This window comes from Sycon ciliatum, chromosome 4 (assembly GCF_964019385.1).
Source record: "Sycon ciliatum chromosome 4, ocSycCili1.1, whole genome shotgun sequence".
Lineage (NCBI taxonomy): Eukaryota > Metazoa > Porifera > Calcarea > Leucosolenida > Sycettidae > Sycon > Sycon ciliatum.
The window spans coordinates 6744948-6766232 of NC_088646.1; the positions used below are offsets into that span (position 1 = coordinate 6744948).

A 21285-nucleotide genomic window follows, 5' to 3' on the forward strand; every position below is an offset into this window, starting at 1 on the left:
AGAGTTTTTTCTGCGTACCTCTCTGATACTGTATTGATGCCGGCACCTGTACCTCGATGTGTTCCTCTATCTGCAGTCGCCTTTAACCTTCGGTCAAGTTAACTTTTTTTGTGCTCTATTTATCGTGCGAATCAAAATAAACAATAATAACACAAGTCGTGCTAGAGTGACGACATGTGCGTGTAGTAGGGTTGATGCGATGGGACGTTATAATTAGGTGGAACAGAACACACATTGGGCAGATTGATTGGGCATCATTGATTGTGCTCAGTCTAAACAGTGAACATAATAATTATCTCCAGTGACAGACTGTAGCGGCTAGCCTCCAATAGGTAGCTGGCACTAGTCGCTACTGCTTGTTTGACAGGTGCCGCCAGAACCCCTGTTGTGTCATGCTATAGATGCACATGCCCTGTTCTGGGGCATACTGAGGTACTTTGATTTTGTTGACTGCATGTAGACAGCATCCAATAGTAGTACTCGTAGACCTTGGCTCTTTGTAGGTCAACCACCATCGCATGGATCGATCGGTGACTATGCAATTGGAGGTTGGAATAGCCCGCGCTGAACAGATCTTGCCATGGCCCAGGGAGTGAACTCGCTTACTCGACTATCCCGGTTTTAGTTAACCAGCATGAGTGGTGCAATTTGTCCATACCATGTTGCGAGCTCACAGTTGTTTGGGCAGGTTTTGAGCTGCACCACGAAACAAAGCGAAATAACGGCGTGACTGTAGAGCAAGGAAGCGGCGAGACGGCACTTCCAGGACGAGACAGGCAGTAGAGATGTGTTCACAGCACGAGAAACCTCTCAGACCCTGCCGGTACTCCACAGTTACAAGAAAATGTCGGACTGGACGACGCGCCAATGCAAACCTGCTACATCCACCCAGGCAGATAGCTGCCAAACCAGGCCAATGTCGACCCACTGCATACCGGTATGTCAATGTCAAACAGATCCTGCAGGAGAAGACTGGGATGATATTGGCGTCCAGTGTACGGACACCAGTCACATTTCCTGCGTCTTTTGCAGCATACAGGATAGACTCATCACTGTAAAGTCCACTACTTCGTGATTTTTATTTGTAGAATACATGACAGGCGTATTCAGTGTGCCTCGCAGGACTGCGAGATGCTGCAGAAGACCAGTTTCGACCTTTCTGGACCGCCATTCACCGACGGTGGGCTACACGATGCTGGTGGAACTAGATTCCAGTGAAAACCCAAGATTCCTTTGCTCCTGGACGCTCCGACGTGTTGTGATATCTGCCAGGTGCGCAGTAACTAGTATTTTCATCGCTATAGCGAGGACGACGCCGATCGGCAAACTCTCGCTCACAGCCATCACCAGCCTCTCAAAACCATCACTTGGCATCCCCCAGAGGTATAGGAGAAAGCCAAAACAGCTCTCAACAAACAAAAGCTAAGGACGATGGAAAGAGAGCATGTCAAAAAGAAGACGAACAGTATGAAGTTCAAATGGGTTTGAACACTCGTTCCACCAACTATACCACTTTCAATAAATCGTGACGCCATTTTGTTTTAACACGCATACGGTCCACTGGAGTCAGTAAAGTCTACTAAACTTTCATGTACACGCTGTACGCGCTGTACTGTGCACATGCCGGGGGGTTCCCCTTCTTTTTTTGAACGTGCCTCAAAGATATTCAAACAGGCAAAAACGAAAAGAAAGCAAGCTGCATGCATACGTTGGGAAGATTGGTCGAACATGATCTGACCTGCTGTGCATCTTTCAGACTAGCTTGTTGCCTGTTCACTATGCGATCTCTCCAGTGATTCTTTGTGGCTGGTCTAACAGAGCATGGCGAGCAAGGAGGTAAAGGCTGCCTTGAAGGCTGCCCGGGAGGCCCTTGATAAGAAAGAATACCAGGATGTCCTGAAACACTGCAAGGTGTGTTTTTCTATGAAAAAATCTAAGCCTTTTTTCTTTTCTAGTTTCTGTACCCGGAAGATTTACTCAGGGTCAATGCAAGTACATATAGTAGCTCCTTGGCAGTAAATGACCAATGGAAAGCCATCATTTTGTGGGCTGCTGTAACGTTTTGTGCCATTCTCATAATTTTGTTCTATTGCCATGTGAGTCTTTGATTCTCACAAATAATAATATGGTATGTTTTTAATGTCTTTCCCTCAAACCAGTGAGTATGTTTTTAACGTAGCAATTTAGAGGAATACCCATCTTTTCCTGAGCTAAGAAGTTCGATAGTTTTCTAGACGAAATGCAATCGGACTGAGAAATACGCCTTATGCACGTTGTCAAGAGTAGATAAACAAGAGTGTGCATCTCCGCATCTCTTCTGCACAACCTGGAGATATCCCTGCCCGCGGTGGGTTTTTTTTGTTGACGTCACCTTTTTTCAGAAAAACGTGCATTTTGCCGCAGAGCAGTGTGAGAGCACGTGCTGGACACCGACCTTGTAATGTGAAGCCGGCCGTGTGCACGAGGCAAACCTTTCCAAAAGACTCGCAGCCCGTGCGTCGTAGAAAAGATTACGTCAACAAAAATTCCGCCATGGGCCAACCCATCCCGGAGTTGCACACTCTTGTTTATCTACTCTTGACGTTGTACAGATGCACGAAATCTCGTACAACCGCGTAGAATCCCGTATACCCGGTTTGGTTGTTAAATGTGCAGGACCATAATATTGTGTTTTACAGCTATTTCCACGGAGAAACAGGCCCTGAAGGCGTTTTATACGAAACAGTGTGAGAGCACGTGCTGGACACCGACCTTGTAATGTGAAGTCGGCCGTGTGCACGAGGCAAAACTTTCCAAAAGACTCGCAGCCCGTGCGTCGTAGAAAAGATTACGTCAACAAAAATTCCGCCATGGGCCAACCCATCCCGGAGTTGCACACTCTTGTTTATCTACTCTTGACGTTGTACAGATGCACGAAATCTCGTACAACCGCGTAGAATCCCGTATACCCGGTTTGGTTGTTAAATGTGCAGGACCATAATATTGTGTTTTACAGCTATTTCCACGAAGAAACAGGCCCTGAAGGCGTTTTATACGAAAACCTTTTCCAGACAAAGATCTAATTAGTTCCATGTAAAGTGATGGGGCTGGAAAAGCGATTGTCTGCCATTGATAATTGGCCTAAATTGGTCAAATGCACATGTATAGCACTAGCACACAATGAACACCCAACAGGCAGGTACACACCTACGACCCCAGTACAGAACTGTGTACATCTGTACAACGTGCATAAGGCCCGTAGAACAAACTCCAGGCCCTTTAGTAGTAGTGAGTCTTTGCCAGCTACATTCCGAAGTTTCCATAAGCTCAGCTCTACCTTGATTTTCCGCGAGCCTCGATGATCCTATTACCGCACAAAGCCTCAAAGGGCTGCATTTTGTACGCCACATGCATTTTTTGTTGTCTCACTGGCATGTAGTCTTGTGGATTTCCGATTGCCTTTTGGTCCAGTTTTGGATGGCCTGGGTTGTTTTTGGTCCAGTTTTGGATGGCCTGGGTTGTTTTTGGTCCAGTTTTGGATGGCCTGGGTTGTTACTTGTTACATGACTTTGTAAATAAACTCGGAGGGAGTTGTGATTGCTCATGACAGTGCTCAATACACCAAGGTGCAGAGCCTAGTACACACACTTGAGAGGAATCAAAAGTTTAAAAAAAAGAGTAAAGTTTGTAAGTAGGTACACTATGTCTTGCTCCACTTGCAAGCAAAAGGAGTAGACATTGAGATAGTGGAAATAGTAGACATTGAATATCTGAACATCACTTTGTGGATGTAGGGGTAGTATCAAGAGTACGTAGTCCCAAGAGTATGCAACTCTGCATAATATAGGGTCTGGCGTGGCACGCTGCCCGCATATATATGTACACACACTTGAGAGGAATCAAAAGCGTTTCTGCTGTAACTCTGAGTTTCACGGTTTTAACCGATCATCACACAGCAACTGTATATATCGTAAAGTCGCGGATAAAAGCCGGGTTTGCATACAAGCACATCGCGGATAGAAGCCTGAAAATCAAACGGGTCAAATGCATATAAGCCTGTCGCGCGTAGAAGCCTGGCTTCTTTGCAAGCGCGGATCGGGTAGGTCAAGAGTGCATGCACTATGTACAGTGCTAGTGCATAGTAAAACTGCCGCCGTACGGGTAGTCAGTGCTACCTAGATCTACGCGTGTCGCGCGTAGAAGCCTGGCTTAGAAGCCTGGCTTCTATGCAAGCCCGGATCGGCCGATATCGCGATGTGCATACAAGCCTGGCAAAAATATCAGTGGTGCATATAAGCATGGTTTGCATACAAGCCTGGTTTGCATTGAAGCCTGATGCAGAAAGCGGCTTATATGCTTATAAGCCCGGCTTTTATCCGCGACTTTACGGTAAGTATATGCCTAACGTCGTGTGTTGTGTTTGCTACTCCACAGGTGGTGCTGCGGGCGGATAAGAACAATTACATGGCATTGATATTCATCGGTGTAGCTACTTCCGAACTGCAGCAGCTGGATCAGGCGTATGCAGCCTTCACCAAGGCAACAAATTCCAATCCAGAACTACCCCTGGCATGGCAGGTGAGTCTTTTCTCCCTCCACAGTGCAGCTCAATGAAATACGATCATGTCAGTCAAGTTTGCACCCTGCACCAGTTCACATCCCAGCGTTCGCAGGTGTAGGGCTGCACAGCGCCCGGCGTGGCATTGGCCCGCTTGATCGGATTTCATTGAACAGCGCTGTTGGAGTGGTTCTCATGCACCTGCACCCTTCCGAATTAAAGTGGAAGTTAAGGCAAAAATTAAAATTTCACCAGTTGTAGTCTTCGGGGTGCTGAGTCGAATGGTCTTGGTCCGAGAAAGCTGAGACGCTCCCTTCCTACTTGAATCCCAATCGAACTCGCGCACTTCCACCGAAACTGGGTGACTGCGCCCTACTAGATGGGGATTTGTATGCAAAATGTCACTAAAAGCGCCATTTCGTTCTTATAAAAGCACGGATGACCGCGATTGGCCCATATGTTGTAGTCTTTTGGACGCTGAGTCGACTGGTTTTGGTCCGAAAAGGCTGCCATGCAGCGTTCCTCCTTTATTCCCAATCGAACATGGTTGAACAAGCGGTCACGTGCTCCTGCGTACACCAGTCACCTGGTCACCGTGCCTGCAGGGTACAACTTACTAGCCTGTTTGACCTTTTTTGGGTGCAGTCCTGTCACTCGAGTTGAACCTTGGTGTGAAAGTTGTCGCCTGCTGGCGTGGTGACCAGGTGATTTGGGCACCCAGGAGCACGTGACCACTTGTTCAACCATGTTCGATTGGGAATAAAGGAGGAACGCTGCATGGCAGCCTTTTCGGACCAAAACCAGTCGACTCAGCGTCCAAAAGACTACAACATATGGGCCAATCGCGGTCATCCGTGCTTTTATAAGAACGAAATGGCGCTTTTAGTGAGATTTTGCATACAAATCCCCATCTAGTAGGGCGCAGTCACCCAGTTTCGGTGGAAGTGCGCGAGTTCGATTGGGATTCAAGTAGGAAGGGAGCGTCTCAGCTTTCTCGGACCAAGACCATTCGACTCAGCACCCCGAAGACTACAACTGGTGAAATTTTAATTTTTGCCTTAACTTCCCCTTTATGTTCCGATACATAGTACCTTGGAATCTCATCGTTGTGCGTGCTTGTATGCTAGGAGTTTCAACGAATGCGTTGTAACTTTGTAAAGAAAGTCTCCAGGTATTATAATGTAGTGGTGTCTCATTAGCCTGGTTGTGCTGTGTGCTGTGTACGTTGCAGGGCCTGGCTGACTTCTGTGTCAAGCAAAAAGATCCCAAGTACTACAAGGATCTGACGCTGTGTTACGAACGACTAGCCAGGATCAACGAAAGGTATTCACTATTCAGCTACTCTCATATTGCTGTGTGTTGTGTTAGAATCCACGGTACCAGTAGCATTGGAGCTGATGTCAGTGCACTGCAAAGAATTTTCTTGTTTGAATGTTGAAAAATGAATACAGTGAAGCCTGTTTAAGACGACCGCTCAAGGAACCTTCAAAACCTGGTTGTGGTGGTCTTCTGGGACAGGTGGTTGCCTTATCCGAGTGATTGCCTTGACAGGTTTTAATCGGGGAGCTGAAATCTATAGGATCCTTTTTTTTTCTTCGTGGTATGCCACTTCAGAGGGAGGACTTGAAACTTCGCACAGAGGTAGGTAAGGGTCTCTAGAGGACGATTTGAGAACTTGGCCGTTGCGAGGCTGTGCACCAACGATGTTGCGAGGAGGTTTGTTCGCTCGTCGAACACTATTTCGTTCCGGTGATTTCACAATTTTTGCGCTGTTTAGAGCGTGGAAAATGGCCAAAATCAACACGTTTCCATGACGCAAGCAGACATTTATTCAAGCTGAGGACCGAATTTTGGTAAATTTTTCAAATTGAGAAAGACGAACCGAAGCATAAAAAATAGCATTGTCGATAGAAGTGTTTGAATTATTTTATATTGCTCACTTCAAGGAGGACAGGCGGTCTTGGGAGCTTCCTGTTAGTGTAGACTGCGACATGCTTATTCACCCTGATGGTGGCAGGCAGGTCACGTAGCACTGTCAGTCTCCATCGAGGCGATTGTTTTCACCAGTAGTACTTTGCTCATCACTACATTCGATTTCATGCCAGTCAACTATTGGACGGAGAGTTGTGTGTTAAAGCAGCTAAGGTACGTGTCTTTGATACAAACACGTACCATGGTAGCTGTTCTAGATCACGGGAGAATTATTTGCATGATACCAAACCAGTAATTATGTGACAGTAGGACGTCAGTGCTGTGCATCCTTTGAACAAAGTAACTCTAAGTCTTAGTTTGAAGACGCATGCATCAACACAAGCTCCTACAGGGCGAGGCAAAATGACATCTCAAGTTATCTATATTGTGAAACTTGTCTGGCCTTAGAGTCGGGTGGAGAGCCAAGGATTAATTTATAAGAAGAAAAGAGGACCCAAGAGCTGTTCACAATCAGCTCATGCATGACGATAACATGGGTTGGTTGGGGCCTGCCCGCAGTGGATTGCAGTTGAGAATTAAATCCAGACCATCCGGGTACAGTTTGCGCAGAGTCTTCGTTGCGGCCCAAAGATGAGTAGGTACAGGAGCTGCGGCACAAGAACCATGCCAGGTCTAGATCAGATAGCCAAGAGGTGGTGTCGATGGGCGGCAGTTACCTCGTCACTGGGCACACACGTGGGGAGTTGGCTGCGAGCTCCAGCGATGTTCTCTAGCTCAGCAGGTTACGGCGCTGCAATTGACCGCCGGCGATGTGTTCTGGTTGCTTCACTATTCTGCTGTGGCGGCGCACACGGCATATGAGGAGTGGTACGTTTCTGGAGGACTATTCCATTTGTACAGTGCGTTGTTCCAATTCCAGACAAAGTCTCCCCGCATATATCGTTGTTGTCCCAGCTGAAAAAGATGGGACAGCCACGTGGATCAACGGTTGCTGGTACACTGTTCTCCAGGGCTAGGGTCTGCTCTGCTATGGTAGTTTCCAGCTCCGACAGCTTGGCATGCGACACCCCATGGCCAAAACGGTTGAGGCACATTATGAGCTGTTTGCTCCGTGTCGACTGCCGTACAGCCATGGGCAGGGCAATGTGCTTTGGGGGCACTATGCACCCGGAGCTGGTACAGTACACAATGTCTTGTGCAATTGCAGACAACTTAGCCATCAGGTGCTCTGGCGGAACTATCCTATCATGCGGGCCAACAAACTTGTCTTGCATGGTGGGCCCACCAATCAGCCAACACAAGAAGTTATGCAGGGTGGTGGGAACACATGCTTCCGCTGTTTTGCTAGACAGATTGGATGCCGTTGGCAGCGTCGGGAGGATGGGTTTCATACCTTTGATCGCCTGGTGTAGTTCCAGTGCAACATGAATGTAACCGGCCGTGGCAACATCAGGTACTGATTTGAGCACACCAGGATCATCCTCACTGCCGCAAGTTTCTTCCTCATCGTCATTGGAATCCAGGAGGACTCTGGTGGTGTGTGTGTGGCGGATACTACCCTCCAGTCCAGAAGCTTCGATGCCAGCTCAGGCTCAATGGGTCCACGGACAAGGAGCTCCAAGGCTGATTGCCCTAGTAGAGGCCGCAGAAATCGCACCTATGTACCAAAGTGCTGTTGAAGACGCTGCTTCAGGTGGGCCGTGCGGTACGCCGGAGAGTCCACAGCCATGTCCTTCAGCTTCCGCACTAATCGATTCCGGATGTCAGCCATTGGGAGCGCAGAGATCTTGTTGGTGTCTTCCAACTGTTCCGCAATCTCCTGGGCCAGATATTCAAACGCGGCCTGATACGGTGAAGGGTTCGGGCCAGTCTTAGCGGTTGGCTTCGCGCGAATAAAATCCCGGTAGCACGTGAAATAGTACTGCACCTCGGCAGCGATGCAGTCTGGGCCGCCCTTCTGCACTGTCGGTAATACACGTTCTCGTAGATCTCTCTGCGTACAGTGTTGTGCCGCTGTCAGGATGTTCTCGCCTGCCTCGAATGTTTCGCACATACTGAGGCACTCCACACTCTTTCCCCGTCTTCTCAGTCGTTTCAGGCAAAACAAACATGCCTGCTGGCTAGATAGCTTGCTCACAACAGACCTAGTCTTTCGTGGGCTTGCTCATGTCGTGCATGGTACGCCAGCATCACCGTCGTCACTCTGAAATGTGCTACCAGAACTGGCTGCCTCATGCTCTCTCCGGTTTTTTTAATGCGTGCCAGTGTCTTGCAGTGCGTGTAATTGCTGTAACATTTAGCACGGTACAGGTCGTCCCCCGTTAATACGAGTCCGGTTAGTACATAAACCCCGTTAGTACATAAGAAATCTCAAGTCCCGGACGAAACGTGGTCACTTCCATACAAATTTTGTTGTTTAGTACATAATCCGTTAGTACATAAACCCCGTTAGTACATAACATTTCTCCGTACCCGCATGCCACCTACCTCAAAAGTACATAATTTGTTGGTCTTTTGGCCTTCGAGTGGAGGCACATCGTGTTCTAGTTTCTACTTGTGGACGCAATTAGCTCAGAAATGAGAGCGCACATCACAAACCGACAAAGCTTTGTTTTTTTCGAGTGACTGTACAGGCGCGGCTGGGCATGTTTCATGTAAACTGTAGAATCTTCGCTGCCTGTGAGTCTTGTGTGACCGTTATAACATAATTCTTATGTTATATCGAGGGAATCAAGAATATCTCGCTCCCTCGTCATGGTAGCAAGAAATACCCAGAAAAGTTGAAAAAAGTGAAAATTTCGGGTACACAAGCAAGTAACATTAGTTATGTACACTTTCGTTCAGTACATAAACCCCGTTAATACATAACATTTGTCAAGTCCCAGAGATTATGTATTAACGAGGGACGACCTGTACCAGCCTCTTGGTTGCTCTCCGTGTGCACTCACCAGCTCCCAAGTTTTATCCCCACGGACAGCGGCTGCAGCGAGTAGAGTGTCCCAACATTTAGTGTGTGAAGTCAACAGTGGGTCCTGGATCGCCACCGGGAGCGCAGCTGTGGCACAAGCAGTCATCCCAAGTCGCAGACACTTCCTCCACATCGACAGGAATGACAGTTAGGGACGTGTCAGCGAGCAATACGTCGCCTCCTTCGCCCGAATTTTCGCTCGACTCCATCTCGCCAACAAATTACAAACAAAAACTTCGCCGTGCGAGCTGAAGCAGAAGTGAGTCCGTGTGAGTATTACTGTGAGCGATCGATGGTGCATGTTGCGCTTTTCTCACGGAGCTCCATGCGCTCAAACAAAATGTTTCAAGCATTGAGACGCATGTGCAGCGTCGTCATCTTTTGCACTGGCGCATAATCATGAATTTGAAAGTTTTGAGCGTGCGCACCTACTTCTCAAACGGTGAAGGCGGCTGAGAACGAAAATATTTGCGCCGAAATGCTTGACAATTGTGAATTTGCTCGTCTAACAAAATGCGTCCCCGCGATGTCCGTGCACAGCTTTGGGATGGCCAAGAACTCGAAAGCCCTTCTCTGATAGACCCATAACCCATTGCTGAAGAGATCTTGTACTCCATCTCGCCCGACACGGAGCGCCACTTTTTTCAAGGTCGGCTCCCTGACTATTTCTCTGTTGTCCGTGCCTGCGCGGGCTGCGCAGGTTGCGCATGCGTGCATTTGTACGCATTATTGTTGTTGTTCTTTGCCTTCTTCTTGAGACTCTCTTTGGAGTAAAACCAAAATGTCAGTCCTCTGTTTGTGGTGCACGCCATGTGCAGTCGATGTTTGATGCATGGCACCGTCACTGTATGCCCCTTCCTATCCAGACCCCGACCCAAGCTGTATGCCCCTTCCTATCCAGACCCCGACCCAAGCTGGCACCTACAGTGCTGCTCAATGAGCTCCAGCCTCGTGAGTGAATTACTTCCGGCGCTGCCCAGTCGTAGCCCCTGCGAACACTGTGCATGTGCTCTGCAGCCATAGCACCATTTCTTCGATCTCACATGCAATAATTTGAAGCCGATATCAACCCTAATGTGAGTGGTGGATGTCAGTCAATCCTCGGTAGTATAGTGGTAAGTATCTCCGCCTGTCACGCGGAAGACCCGGGTTCGATTCCCGGCCGGGGAGGACGTTTCTTTTTTCTTCTTTTTCAATAGGCTTTGGTTGTAGCTTGTAGTACATCACCATTGATTTTGTCTTTTTATCTCCCAGGTCAAGGTGGTTGAGAAAGTTTGTAGAGCTCTAATAAACACTGCTCCTTTCCTTGTATTGGTTTGACATTATGACCATTGCAGCAAGGATCCTGGCAAGTTTTGTGACTTCTCTGTGAAACATGGTGATGCCTGGTTACAACGAGAACAACCACTGCAGGCCTTAGCCGCATGGCAAGCAGCATTGGAGAGGATGGCAGATTTGCCAGCCGAGGTGGTGGATGCAAAGCGTCCGGTTCTGTGCCAGAAAGTGTCGAGTGTCATCACAAGTCAGGTACGTCCGTGCGTGTGCATGCGCTCGTGTGTGTGTGTCTGTGTATCTGTATGCACGCAATCTGCAGTCTTTCGTGCATGCATACATGTGTGAACTGTGCTTTCTGAGGGATTTGTGCATGCCCCTTTTTAGACATCACATACTGGAAAGAGCTTTCAGTTCTACCCTAACCCTTTGCTCACTGACACTAGAAATTATTCAAATAAGTGTATCCATCATCCGGACATTCTCTAGATTTCGGGTGCTGCATGACCTTTCATGGCTGTATTTCCTTTGAATGTTCCTGCAGTTGTCCGTGGAATACGAGTATATCGATCAGGTATGTCAACTAAAGGAGACAATGGTCATTGCTCTATACTAAGCAATTTAACCCTCTATTCTACTGTTCAAGAAGATGTTCTCGAAGGAGTGACATGTGGATCTGCATATTGTGCTTGTTCATTAAGTCTGGTGATACCACCTGCTATTCATAGGTGCTCACTGCTGCAGTACCCATTATGTATATGCTTGGCATGCTAGCTTATTGTTTGGCATGACAGCTATAGGTCGCGTTCACAATGCCACTGTGATATCATCCGTACACATTTTCTGGACGAAATGGTGCTTTCAAGAGATTTTTGGTGCTTTGCAGATCTAGAAGCAGTGCAGCACCCTTTTGCAGGTGTTACGCCCTCTGCACACACTTCATCATTGTGCGTCCTGTCTATTGCTGCAGCAAGCTGTGAACAAGCCCACAATAAGTAGCACATTCATAGCTTGGCTTACCCCACTAATGGTTATGAAGGGCATGCGAATGACATCATCCTCTACGTTCCATGGAGTGGCAAATGTGCACTTGTTGTGCCACTCCATATAAAACACCCCAAACGATGACATCGGATAATCTCTATAGTGCAATGCAGTATCCTATTACAAGTGTTCAGATCATGTTTCTCGGACATACACGGTATAATTATGTGCATACTTCCCCGCGTACTCTGCAGCTACGCTCAGCCAGGCTTGGGGATGCGAATGCAGCGAAGAGCTTCATATTGTACCTGTTCCGAGTGCTGCAGGTATGTCGTGTTGTTGTTGTTGTTGTCCTTGTGTTCCTGTGTGTCCATAGTCTGGTCTGTGTTTCTTGGAAAGTTATTACTGGCCAGTAAAAGCTACATCTTCACACCGTGTGATGTAATACTAGGTTTGAGTAGTGCCAGAATCACATAATTAGAATGTTGTTAGAATAATATTTGTTTGCCTGATGATCGTGCAAGCGTGAAACTCGGAGTTGCGATAAATTTTGTTCCACCTTGGAATATTGTTGATGTTGAAATGGTAGCCCAGTTGTAGAAGCCTGTCAAGGTGTGTGTGTGTGTGTGTGTGTGTGTGTGTGTGTGTGTGTGTGTGTGTGTGTGTGTGTGTGTGTGTGTGTGTGTGTGTGTGTGTGTGTGTGGCCAGCAGAGAAATGATTGCAATCACCCTAAACGTATTCATTCATTCATTTACTTATAACAAGAGTGCATAAACAAGAGTATGCAACTGTGGTTATGGGTCAGTGCGCGGCGCGCTGCCTTCATTACGTAACTTGCCTTCATCACGCTCTGAAAGCATGTATTCAAACTCTCAATTTCTCGCACGAGCCCATCTGTTTTTGCTCGATTCGTTCCAGTACCTACACAATCTCTGAATTCTGGTGCGTGAACTCCAGTTCCGTACGAAAGTTCATTTCAAACTGGAGGGAAAGTGCGGTGTTTGATTCTCCGCAGTGCGCGGACTGCAGCTGAATGATGTAATGAAGGCAGCGCGCCACGCATCTGGCCCATAGAAAAGAGATCACAGTTGCATACTCTTGTTTATGGACTCTTGCTTATAATTATTCATTTATTCATTCAGACTTTTTTTTATTAGCCTGTGAATTAGTTGGATGTTGACATTTTACCTATGTAATACTGGTTTTTTTGTGTTATCTAGATCAGTGATGATGATGAAATCAATGAGCACAGAGTGGTGATTGAGCAGTCAATCGTCACCGAGTGTCAAGAAATGCGTCAGGTTCACCACGATGACACCTTCTGCAGGGAACTCCTCTGCTTACTCCAACTGGTGCAAGTTTATGGTAAGCAAAGTGTTTTGTTGTTGGAACTTTGTGACCTGCAGGGGGCTTTCACTCTGAAGATTTTGTTGACCAAGTACGTGCTCACGTGGATTGACTGTTGACTCGCGTTCTGTCCCTGTAGTCTGCATGCTTTGAGCATTAGTTTTTTTCACTGGGCGGGAAATTTGTCGTCAGTAATACTCGGCATGTTCACATTCAAGATTACCTCGCTGAACAGCCCGAGTCCTTTTGCAGATCTTCAACTCTGCAGCCTTCATGTTCTGATTTTTCAACTGGTTTTCTGGTGTTGTTTCCTCTTCCGTACTCAGTGTATGAGCAGCCAATGGCTGAGGAGTGCAGTGCAATTCGAGACGAACTAGCTGCACTGGCTGAGGACAGTGCAGTGCTGCAGTTTGTCATTGCACACAACTGTGTTATGCAGAATCAGCTTCAAGAAGCCAGAGAAGCTATGGAGAGAGGTGCGTCCCAGGTCTCGCTGTTATGCTTTGTTACAAGGCACCGGTTACTCAGGTTGAACTTGGCCATGGATCACACTCCCTCTTTTTTTCTTTCGTATCCCACTGAGTCTGTCCTGGTGCCTTATCTGTGTAACTTCTACAGAATCACGCCTTGCTCATGGTACTGTAAATATACAAATTTTCGGCAGCTACTTAATTTCGGCTATATTCGGCACGGATCCAAAACGCCTAAATTAAAACGCCGATGAAATGTTTCACAGCATCTGTCGCACTATACCATGCCCTCTACCCCACGCCGAAAATAAATCGCTGCCGAAATGTCAAAAATCGTGAAGTGCCGAAATTTTGTAGCGCCGAAATTTTGTATATTTACAGTATGTGATTCGACAATCTTTTGTGTTGTTTACGAGTCTTCTGGCTTGACGTTGGCTGGTATGGCATGCTGTATTGTGCGTGCAATCAAGCTCTCAGCAATTCTATCTCTCTTGGTCCTTTCCCCAGGATTGCTACTGCGCTCAAGTTGTCCTCTGGCATGGCTCATGTCAGGTAGCCTTCTCTTGCGCCTGCATGCTTACAACGACGCGTGCCACTCAGCCAGACAAGGTGAGGCATTTTCAGCGCTGGCAAGCAATTCTCCTTGAAACGCTAGCGCCTGTGTTGTATCGGTTGTGATCGAGCTATTGTCTCAATCCTCTGCATGATATTCATTAGACCAACTAAGCAATACTTCCCTTTTGGAACTTGTAACTTGCATGTACTGTTATGGAGTACGGTGAAACCTGTCCAAGACGACCGCTGAAGGGACCTTCAAAATGTGGTCTCTGTCACCAGGTGGGCTCCTTTTCCAGGGCATTTGACTGGAAATAGCGCACCCCTTGGTCCTGGTTGCATTGATCTTGTGGGACAGGTGGTCGCCTTATCCGAGTGATCGCCATGACAGTTTTTACTGTAGTTCTCACAGCCATGGTGTACCGGTGCTTCTCCCCTGCTACACGGCGATAACTGGTTCATTTTCTGTTCAAGATACACGTAGAAATGTTTATATCTGTGTCTATGACTTCAGCTTTTCCCCTGTTGCTGCCTAGATTGTCACTGTGGTGATCGTGCATTCAATCCTATTGTGTGTGCTCCCTCCCTCTCCCCCTCTCTTGTAGGCTTGTGTAATCTTGACACACCGCAGACTAGGGAATATCTGCTCAGTCCCTCAAGGATGAAGATCGCTCTGCAGTGAGTACTTGCATATTGCTACTCCTAAATTGCTGTGTTAGCTGGATATCTGGAGACAGCGGAGTGTGCATGTAAAACAATCAGGCATGATGTGTAGTTCTGTAGGGGTGTAGCCTCCTATTATGCTGAAATTGCACACATGGTAGTGAGCGGTCCTGTTTCCGACCTTGGGAGCCCGTACCACCCCTCAGGACATGGCCAGGGAACCGGTATGCGGATGCTAACATGTGTGTGTGTGTGTGTGTGTGTGTGTGTATGTGTGTATGTGTGTGTGGGTGTGTACCGCATGGCATGCTGCTTTAGATTCTGCAATGTCAAAGGCTTGCTAAGCGAAGATGAAGAGAAGTACGAAGAGGCCATCAGCATCTGCATGGAGGTCAGTTTGTCGCCACTTTCTACTCCAGTTCAGACGGTCATATATTATTATAATTATTGTGACTTGGTCAATGTCAATTGCATGTGCGTGTGTGCATGCATGCGTGCGTGTGTGCACGCATGCATGCATGCATGCGTGTGTGAATGTGTTGTGTTTTGATGTTACACACTTCGTTCCACTGATCATATACCGGTACGTGTGGCAGTTACGGCAAGGTGAACGGAAACAGATCAGGGTTTTCAAGGAGAAGCTACCAGTTTGCCTATGCAGTGTAGTATTGTACATGACTATGGACTGATGTGTTTCACAATCCGCACCCTCCTTTTAATTCATCAACTTAAATATCTTCTCGTTTGCTTTTCACATAGAAATTGTGTTTCTTTAGTTATGACGTGTGCCCAGTCGATGCCCACTATGGCTATGGCTCTTGATGTGCGGAGCAAGAGTTTACTGCCCACTATGGCTCTTGATGTGTGGAGCAAGAGTTTATAACAAGGGATTCACATGAGTCTATCCCTGGCGTTTCCTAAATGCTCCACTCCACTTTGCTGACTTTGATCTTCTTCTCTTTTTTGTCGTCTTTTCTCTCGTCTTTCCTTGCTGTTAGCTCTGTAAGCAGGGCTGTACTGGTGCGGATGTTGAGCTTCTTCTAGCCCAAGCATACATGCTGAATGGAGACGTGACGCAGGCTGCGGATATCAGTGACACTCTGCTACGGCAGGACCGCAGCAACCACCGTGCACTGTGCATCCAGGCATGTACCGAGGCAGCACAGGAACATCTGAGATCGGCAGAGGAGAGGTACAGTGAGGATAGGACACTGGACACCAATGTGTGTGTGTGTGTGTGTGTGTTTGTGTGTGGGTGTGCATGTGTCTGTGTGTGCATGTGTGTGTGTGTGTGTGTGTGTGTGTGTGTGTGTGTGTGTGTGTGCGTGGGTGTCTGTCTGTGTGTGTGTGCGCGCGCGCGTGTGTGTGCGTGTGCGTGTCTGGCACGTGTGTGTATGTGTGCGCGTGTGCGTGTCTGGCGTGCGTGTGTGTGTGGGAGGGGGGGGGGGTGCGTGGGAGGGGGGGGGGGGGGTGCGTGCGTGTCCGTGTGCGTGTTTTTCATCATGTTATCAATACTGCTTCTTTATCTTCAGCCATATCTCCCTGACATGAGCACCATGCTGCAGCTTTAGTCCCAGTTTGGTTTGAGTGATCATCTTCACTCCTTTGCTTTTCTATACATGTACTTTACAAACACTGGCTGATTTTCAGCAATGCTCCAAAGCCCTCGCACTCAAACTGGTCAGACAGTGACTAACATTTATTTAAAAAAGAGGACCAAAATTTACAAGTTTTCCGTTTTGTCCAACACTAACGGTTTTTAAAAGCAGAATACTGTTGAGTCAAAAATGTGCAACAAAAAACGGATAACTTGTAAATTTTTGGTCCTCTTTTTTTAATTTTAATCCTTGGCTCTCCATCCGAGTTAAACATTTATTTAGTACATGTATGCTGCCAGCATGCTGTGTAATGCTACACTGCACCTTGTTTCAGACTGTCTGTACTCTTTCTGTTGTCCATTCCGAACTGCAGTATTTCAGAGGCAATTGACCTGTGCCCAACGATATCTGAATACCACCTCCAGCTTGGACGCATCCTGTGGCAGTGCCATGAGATCGAGAAGAAATCTCTGGCTAGCGCTCACTTCATGCAGGTACGGTGTAGAACTTAAAATGATCTTTATGCGTGGATGTGTACAGTAGAGCATTGATTATCTGAACCCTTCGGGGCAGACACCGTTCGGTGATGGACGGCTAGTTCTGCATGATTCTAGCAGTCCTGTGGATGGGTTCAGCCGTTCTGTCAGAGCGATCAATACTAGTATTTGAGAAGCGTGCTTTGCCTTTTCCTTGTTATTTGTGTGAATGTTCCAGGCTGCCAAGCTGGACCCACAAGACAGCAGACCTTTCTACGAGATTGGTGTATTCTTTGCCGACCTGGAGAAGAATACCAGGTATGTTGGTGATACGTGTACATGGGTGCATGCGTGCATGGAGCACTGTTTGTGTGTTGCCTGGGTCAGTGTGTGCGCTACAAGGCACATATATCTGTATGTATGTTGTACACTCCTGCCTCGGTTAACCAGACCCCGAAGTTACGGGCGTTTCAGTCTATCGGGCACCCTTTGGGCGAGTTTCAGTGGAAATATTACCACTCTTTTGTCACTTTTTGTGGAAATAGTGACGTCACATGCCGTATGATATCTATGGCCTGTCACCATCAAAATGTATGTGATTCGGAGTTACCGGCATTTCACAAAGTTACAGGCAGTGCCCGGTCCCGAACCGCCCGGATAAACAAGATATGAGTGTACGTGCTTACAACTGCTATGTGAAGGGATGTGAAGTTTCTTACAGTGGCACTTCCTTCAAGAAGTAGCCGTTTGTTCCCTATTCTGCTATAGTATATTCCCCCTATTGAAGTACTTCTGTGTTTTTGTTGTCTTGTTTCCTCCTACCTCTCACTAGCAAAGCACAGCGATGCTTTCAGAAAGCTGTTGACCTGAACAGCGGCAACCTGAAGGCGGTGATACGGCTGGGAGAATGCCTGCAGCAGCAGGGCAATCTGGTGAGTCACTCTCGTCTCACACCTTGTACCTGTTACGTATCCCAATAAAGACAAGTGGCGAATCCTATCTACTGCTTTTCTGAACTGGTCATGACTCTTCTTGGCGGTGTTAAGCAGGCCTGTGTTGAGCCAGTCTGTGTTGAGCAGGTCTGTGTTAGACCCCTCTCACAGGGTTTTCACAGAAGAACACCATCTCGAGTGGGCTGACTCGTTACTGTATCCGCAACACGACCTGCCTGGCTGGGAAGTCTGTGGCTGTTCAACATGTCAGTGCATCCCCAGTTGCGTTCAATATGTGCTTGTTTCACAACTCATTGCTTCTTGCTGTCGTTTGCAGAGTGAAGCCATGGAGCTGTACCAGAAGCTTACTATCAGTATGCCGTCCAGCCAGTAAGCTTTAGCTAAAAGCACTGCGACATGGCTATTGGCCAGGGATGAGAGCCCATCTCTCTCTCTCTCTCCCCCTCCCTCTCTCCCTCCCTCACACCCTCCCTCCCTCCCCCCCCCCCTCTCTCTCTCTCTCTCTCTCTCTCTCTCTCTCTCTCTCTCTCTCTCTCTCTCTCTCTCTCTCTCTCTCTCTCTCTCTCTCTCTCTCCTGCTGCTGCTGCGCCTGCGGCAAACTAAATTAATTACTAGGGGTGAAACGAGTATCTATTTTGACCAACCGATCACTCATTCATAATATTCGATCGAGTATCCGATTATTTCGAGTATTTTATGGAAATTTAAAAGCGCTAGATTTGTGAGTTCTCGACTAATTCGGAAGAAATTATCTGTGAACATAGAACAAAAGTCGCCAACGTCTTGTACAGAGGGTAAAGTAACGATTTTCACCAGTACTTTCATTATCTCAAAACAAAAATAATGACGTTACTTGCCGTGGTGATCGCATCGTCCAAGTCATAAAATACTGACTCAAAGGCACGAATAATGCGTGCATACCAGTCGATGAGCAGTACAACAGGAGTTTTTGAAAAATAGAATGCCAGTACTAAAAAAAAAAAAAAAAAAAAAAAAAAAAAAAAAAAAAAAAAACGATCGAGTGCAAAATTTCGAATACTCGCTCGTTTGAGATTTTCGAACGAATACTCGAATATTCGAACTAATCGTTTCACCCCTATTAATTACACATCATTCATGACCACTGCAGTCTTTCATATAGGTCTAGGGAGTGCTTATGGCACCACTATGATCGGAGTCAATCTCCAATGTACCTTTCCTTCTGTATCTGCACCATCAAAGTTGGTTAGGAATACAACGCCGTGATTATTAGAGTAGACACTGATGTACCGCAATGCCTGCAGGGCAACATACCTTAAAGGATTTGTACCTGATATTTGTGTGTGCTATGCGTGTGTGTCTTTGTGTGTGTGTGTGTGTGTGTGTGTGTGTCTGTGTGTCTGTCTGTCTGTCTGTCTGTCTGTCTGTCTGTGTATCTGTGTGTCTGTTCGTGTATCTATCTGTGTCTTGACGGCAGAGCTCACGTTGCATGGTCTCATCTGGGTGCGTTGCAACTGGACACTGGGCATTCCCAAGACGCTATTGCCAGCCTGCAGACTGCACTGCGTTCACAACCACGTGAAGGGTGAGTGAAACACCCCAGCCATGTGCTGTGGAGAAATCCATTCAGGCAGGCACTTACGCAGTGTGGAGATATCCCTTTAGGCAGGCACTTTCGCAGTGCGGAGATTTACCTTTTAACCCTATCAGAGCCGCTTGGAAATTTCAAAATTCTGCATATTATTTTCATGCTCTTTGGAACGTAACTTCAGTTAACATTCTTCTCTCCATGCTAGAGTATAGAGTAGACACACACGCGTGCAGGACGCGACACACCAAAAGACAAGAGAGTGAGTTTGGAAGAATGGGAATGTCGGGCAGAGTAGCTGGCCTCAATTGAGTGCGCGTTAATGAATCGTGTGGTCGGCCTACCGAGGGCAGGAGCTGTATATGACCAAGTGGGTCGGCCTGCGCTGAGCAGGAGCGGTTTCACCGTTTGTGACCCATGCGAGTTGGTGGGTCGGCCTGCGTTGAGCAGGAGCGGTTTATGACCCATGCGAGTTTAATAGTAGTGCGCGAGAGGCCAGTTACGGTGGACTGCCCGGATCCGTGTGTTTCAAAATATGTGGAGTGGAGTGTAAGAGTAAGAAATGGGATGAGGAGGGTGGGTCAGAATTTGAAAGCTGACTGCAGGCAAGGAAACTGGAAAGACAGCAAGCTCTGTTGCGCGCACAGGAAATCTGCGCATGCGCAGAGCGTGGGCATGTGATGCCTATGATACACAGCAGTATGTAGAGAGAGCAAGATCGTGCACACACGTAAGGAGGGTTATGCAACCCGTTATAAAGGCCAACAGCGAAGCAATGGTACGTGACTGTTAACAACGGTTAACTCCTACGTTAACCGAACATTTTTACTCACCCAACCTTCACACGCGTGGGCTTCCTGGAAAGGTCTCCACAAGAGGAAGACACTTTTAAGTGTCTTCCTCTTGTGGAGACCTTTCCAGGCTGCTGATCACCGCCAGTTGAGAGGCGTGCATCAACGTGCCTCGACTGATTCACCCGTCTCATCAGCCATTGTGACAACTCCTGGGCATTGCTCCTGTTGTCGTCATGGCAATCCATGTAGCGTGACAGCATGCCACGTGGCAACTTCTGTGTGACCGCTATATACAGCTCCCTGCCTGGCTGCATTCCAGCAGTTGACATGTTCACAATGACATTGCGGAGCTTGACAGCGAGCTTTTGCAGCGACTCAGTGTCTTTCTCCATGACAATTCTGGGCAGACTCATGAGTTCCGTCTGCTGACGTTCTAGCTCGCGCTCACTGCTTCCGTACCAAGCTTCCAACTCCTCCAAGGCCGCTCTATATGCACCAGGCCCATCCAGCACCTCGCATATCAGTTCCTCGGCCTTGCCACCATCTAGCGCCTCTCGTAAGCGAGCCATCTTATAATCCTCGGACACGGAGTAGTCATCATCCGCCAGTCTCATAAATCTCTGGCGCCATCTTACGTAGCTCCTCTGCATGCCATCAAATCTGGGCAACTCCAGAGGCTTGACCTGATGTTGATTTATTCCTGCTGGTACTGGTACCTGCACTCTGTCAACCCAGTCTTGCACTCTCCTAGCACTGGCACACTGGTTGGCAGAAGGAGCCTGCAGTCCGGGATCAGCAGCCCTAGCAGTAGGAGTCTCAAACTCAAAGTATGCACCACGTGCAGCGGCAGCCTCCCTTACAGGTTTGTGTGAGCTGGCAGGCTTGGACCTAGACTTGAATGCAGCTTGCACAGTGTTGGGTGCATGCCTGCTGTCACGGACACTTGAACCTGTCACTCCTGTGGTCAGCTCCGTGCTCTTGTCTGCACTCCGACTTGCACTGGTCTCAGCTGGATCACGAACACGTTCCCTGTCCCCTTTGTGCAACACAGCGGAACTCGATCTTGAGCACACTGCAGTGACTGCACACGGCTTTCAACAACTACTTTTTTCTCGTCGTTTTTCACTTCATCAGCTCCGTTGGCTGCATGTTCTTCAACGACAAGCAC

At 47.7% G+C, this 21285-nt stretch overlaps 1 protein-coding gene and 1 non-coding gene across 2 annotated transcripts in view; both read left to right on the forward strand.

The window, feature by feature from the left end:
• The first annotated feature begins 1711 nt into the window (after positions 1–1711).
• The window catches only part of LOC135814158 (superkiller complex protein 3-like), a 53773-nt gene continuing 34199 nt past the window's right edge, over positions 1712–21285 (forward strand). Inside the window, exons 1-17 of the mRNA XM_065327234.1 lie at positions 1712–1911; positions 4414–4557; positions 5769–5860; positions 10775–10964; positions 11254–11283; positions 11948–12019; positions 12915–13059; positions 13368–13517; positions 14019–14120; positions 14672–14744; positions 15048–15120; positions 15728–15921; positions 16701–16821; positions 17042–17121; positions 17636–17735; positions 18073–18125; positions 19213–19320. Of these exons, the coding sequence (XP_065183306.1) occupies positions 1822–1911; positions 4414–4557; positions 5769–5860; positions 10775–10964; positions 11254–11283; positions 11948–12019; positions 12915–13059; positions 13368–13517; positions 14019–14120; positions 14672–14744; positions 15048–15120; positions 15728–15921; positions 16701–16821; positions 17042–17121; positions 17636–17735; positions 18073–18125; positions 19213–19320 (1817 nt within the window). The 5' untranslated portion in view covers positions 1712–1821. The remainder of the gene's footprint in view (positions 1912–4413; positions 4558–5768; positions 5861–10774; positions 10965–11253; positions 11284–11947; positions 12020–12914; positions 13060–13367; positions 13518–14018; positions 14121–14671; positions 14745–15047; positions 15121–15727; positions 15922–16700; positions 16822–17041; positions 17122–17635; positions 17736–18072; positions 18126–19212; positions 19321–21285) is intronic.
• On the forward strand, positions 10536–10607 carry Trnad-guc (transfer RNA aspartic acid (anticodon GUC)). The gene has a single exon. It is a non-coding gene; the product is annotated as a tRNA-Asp (tRNA).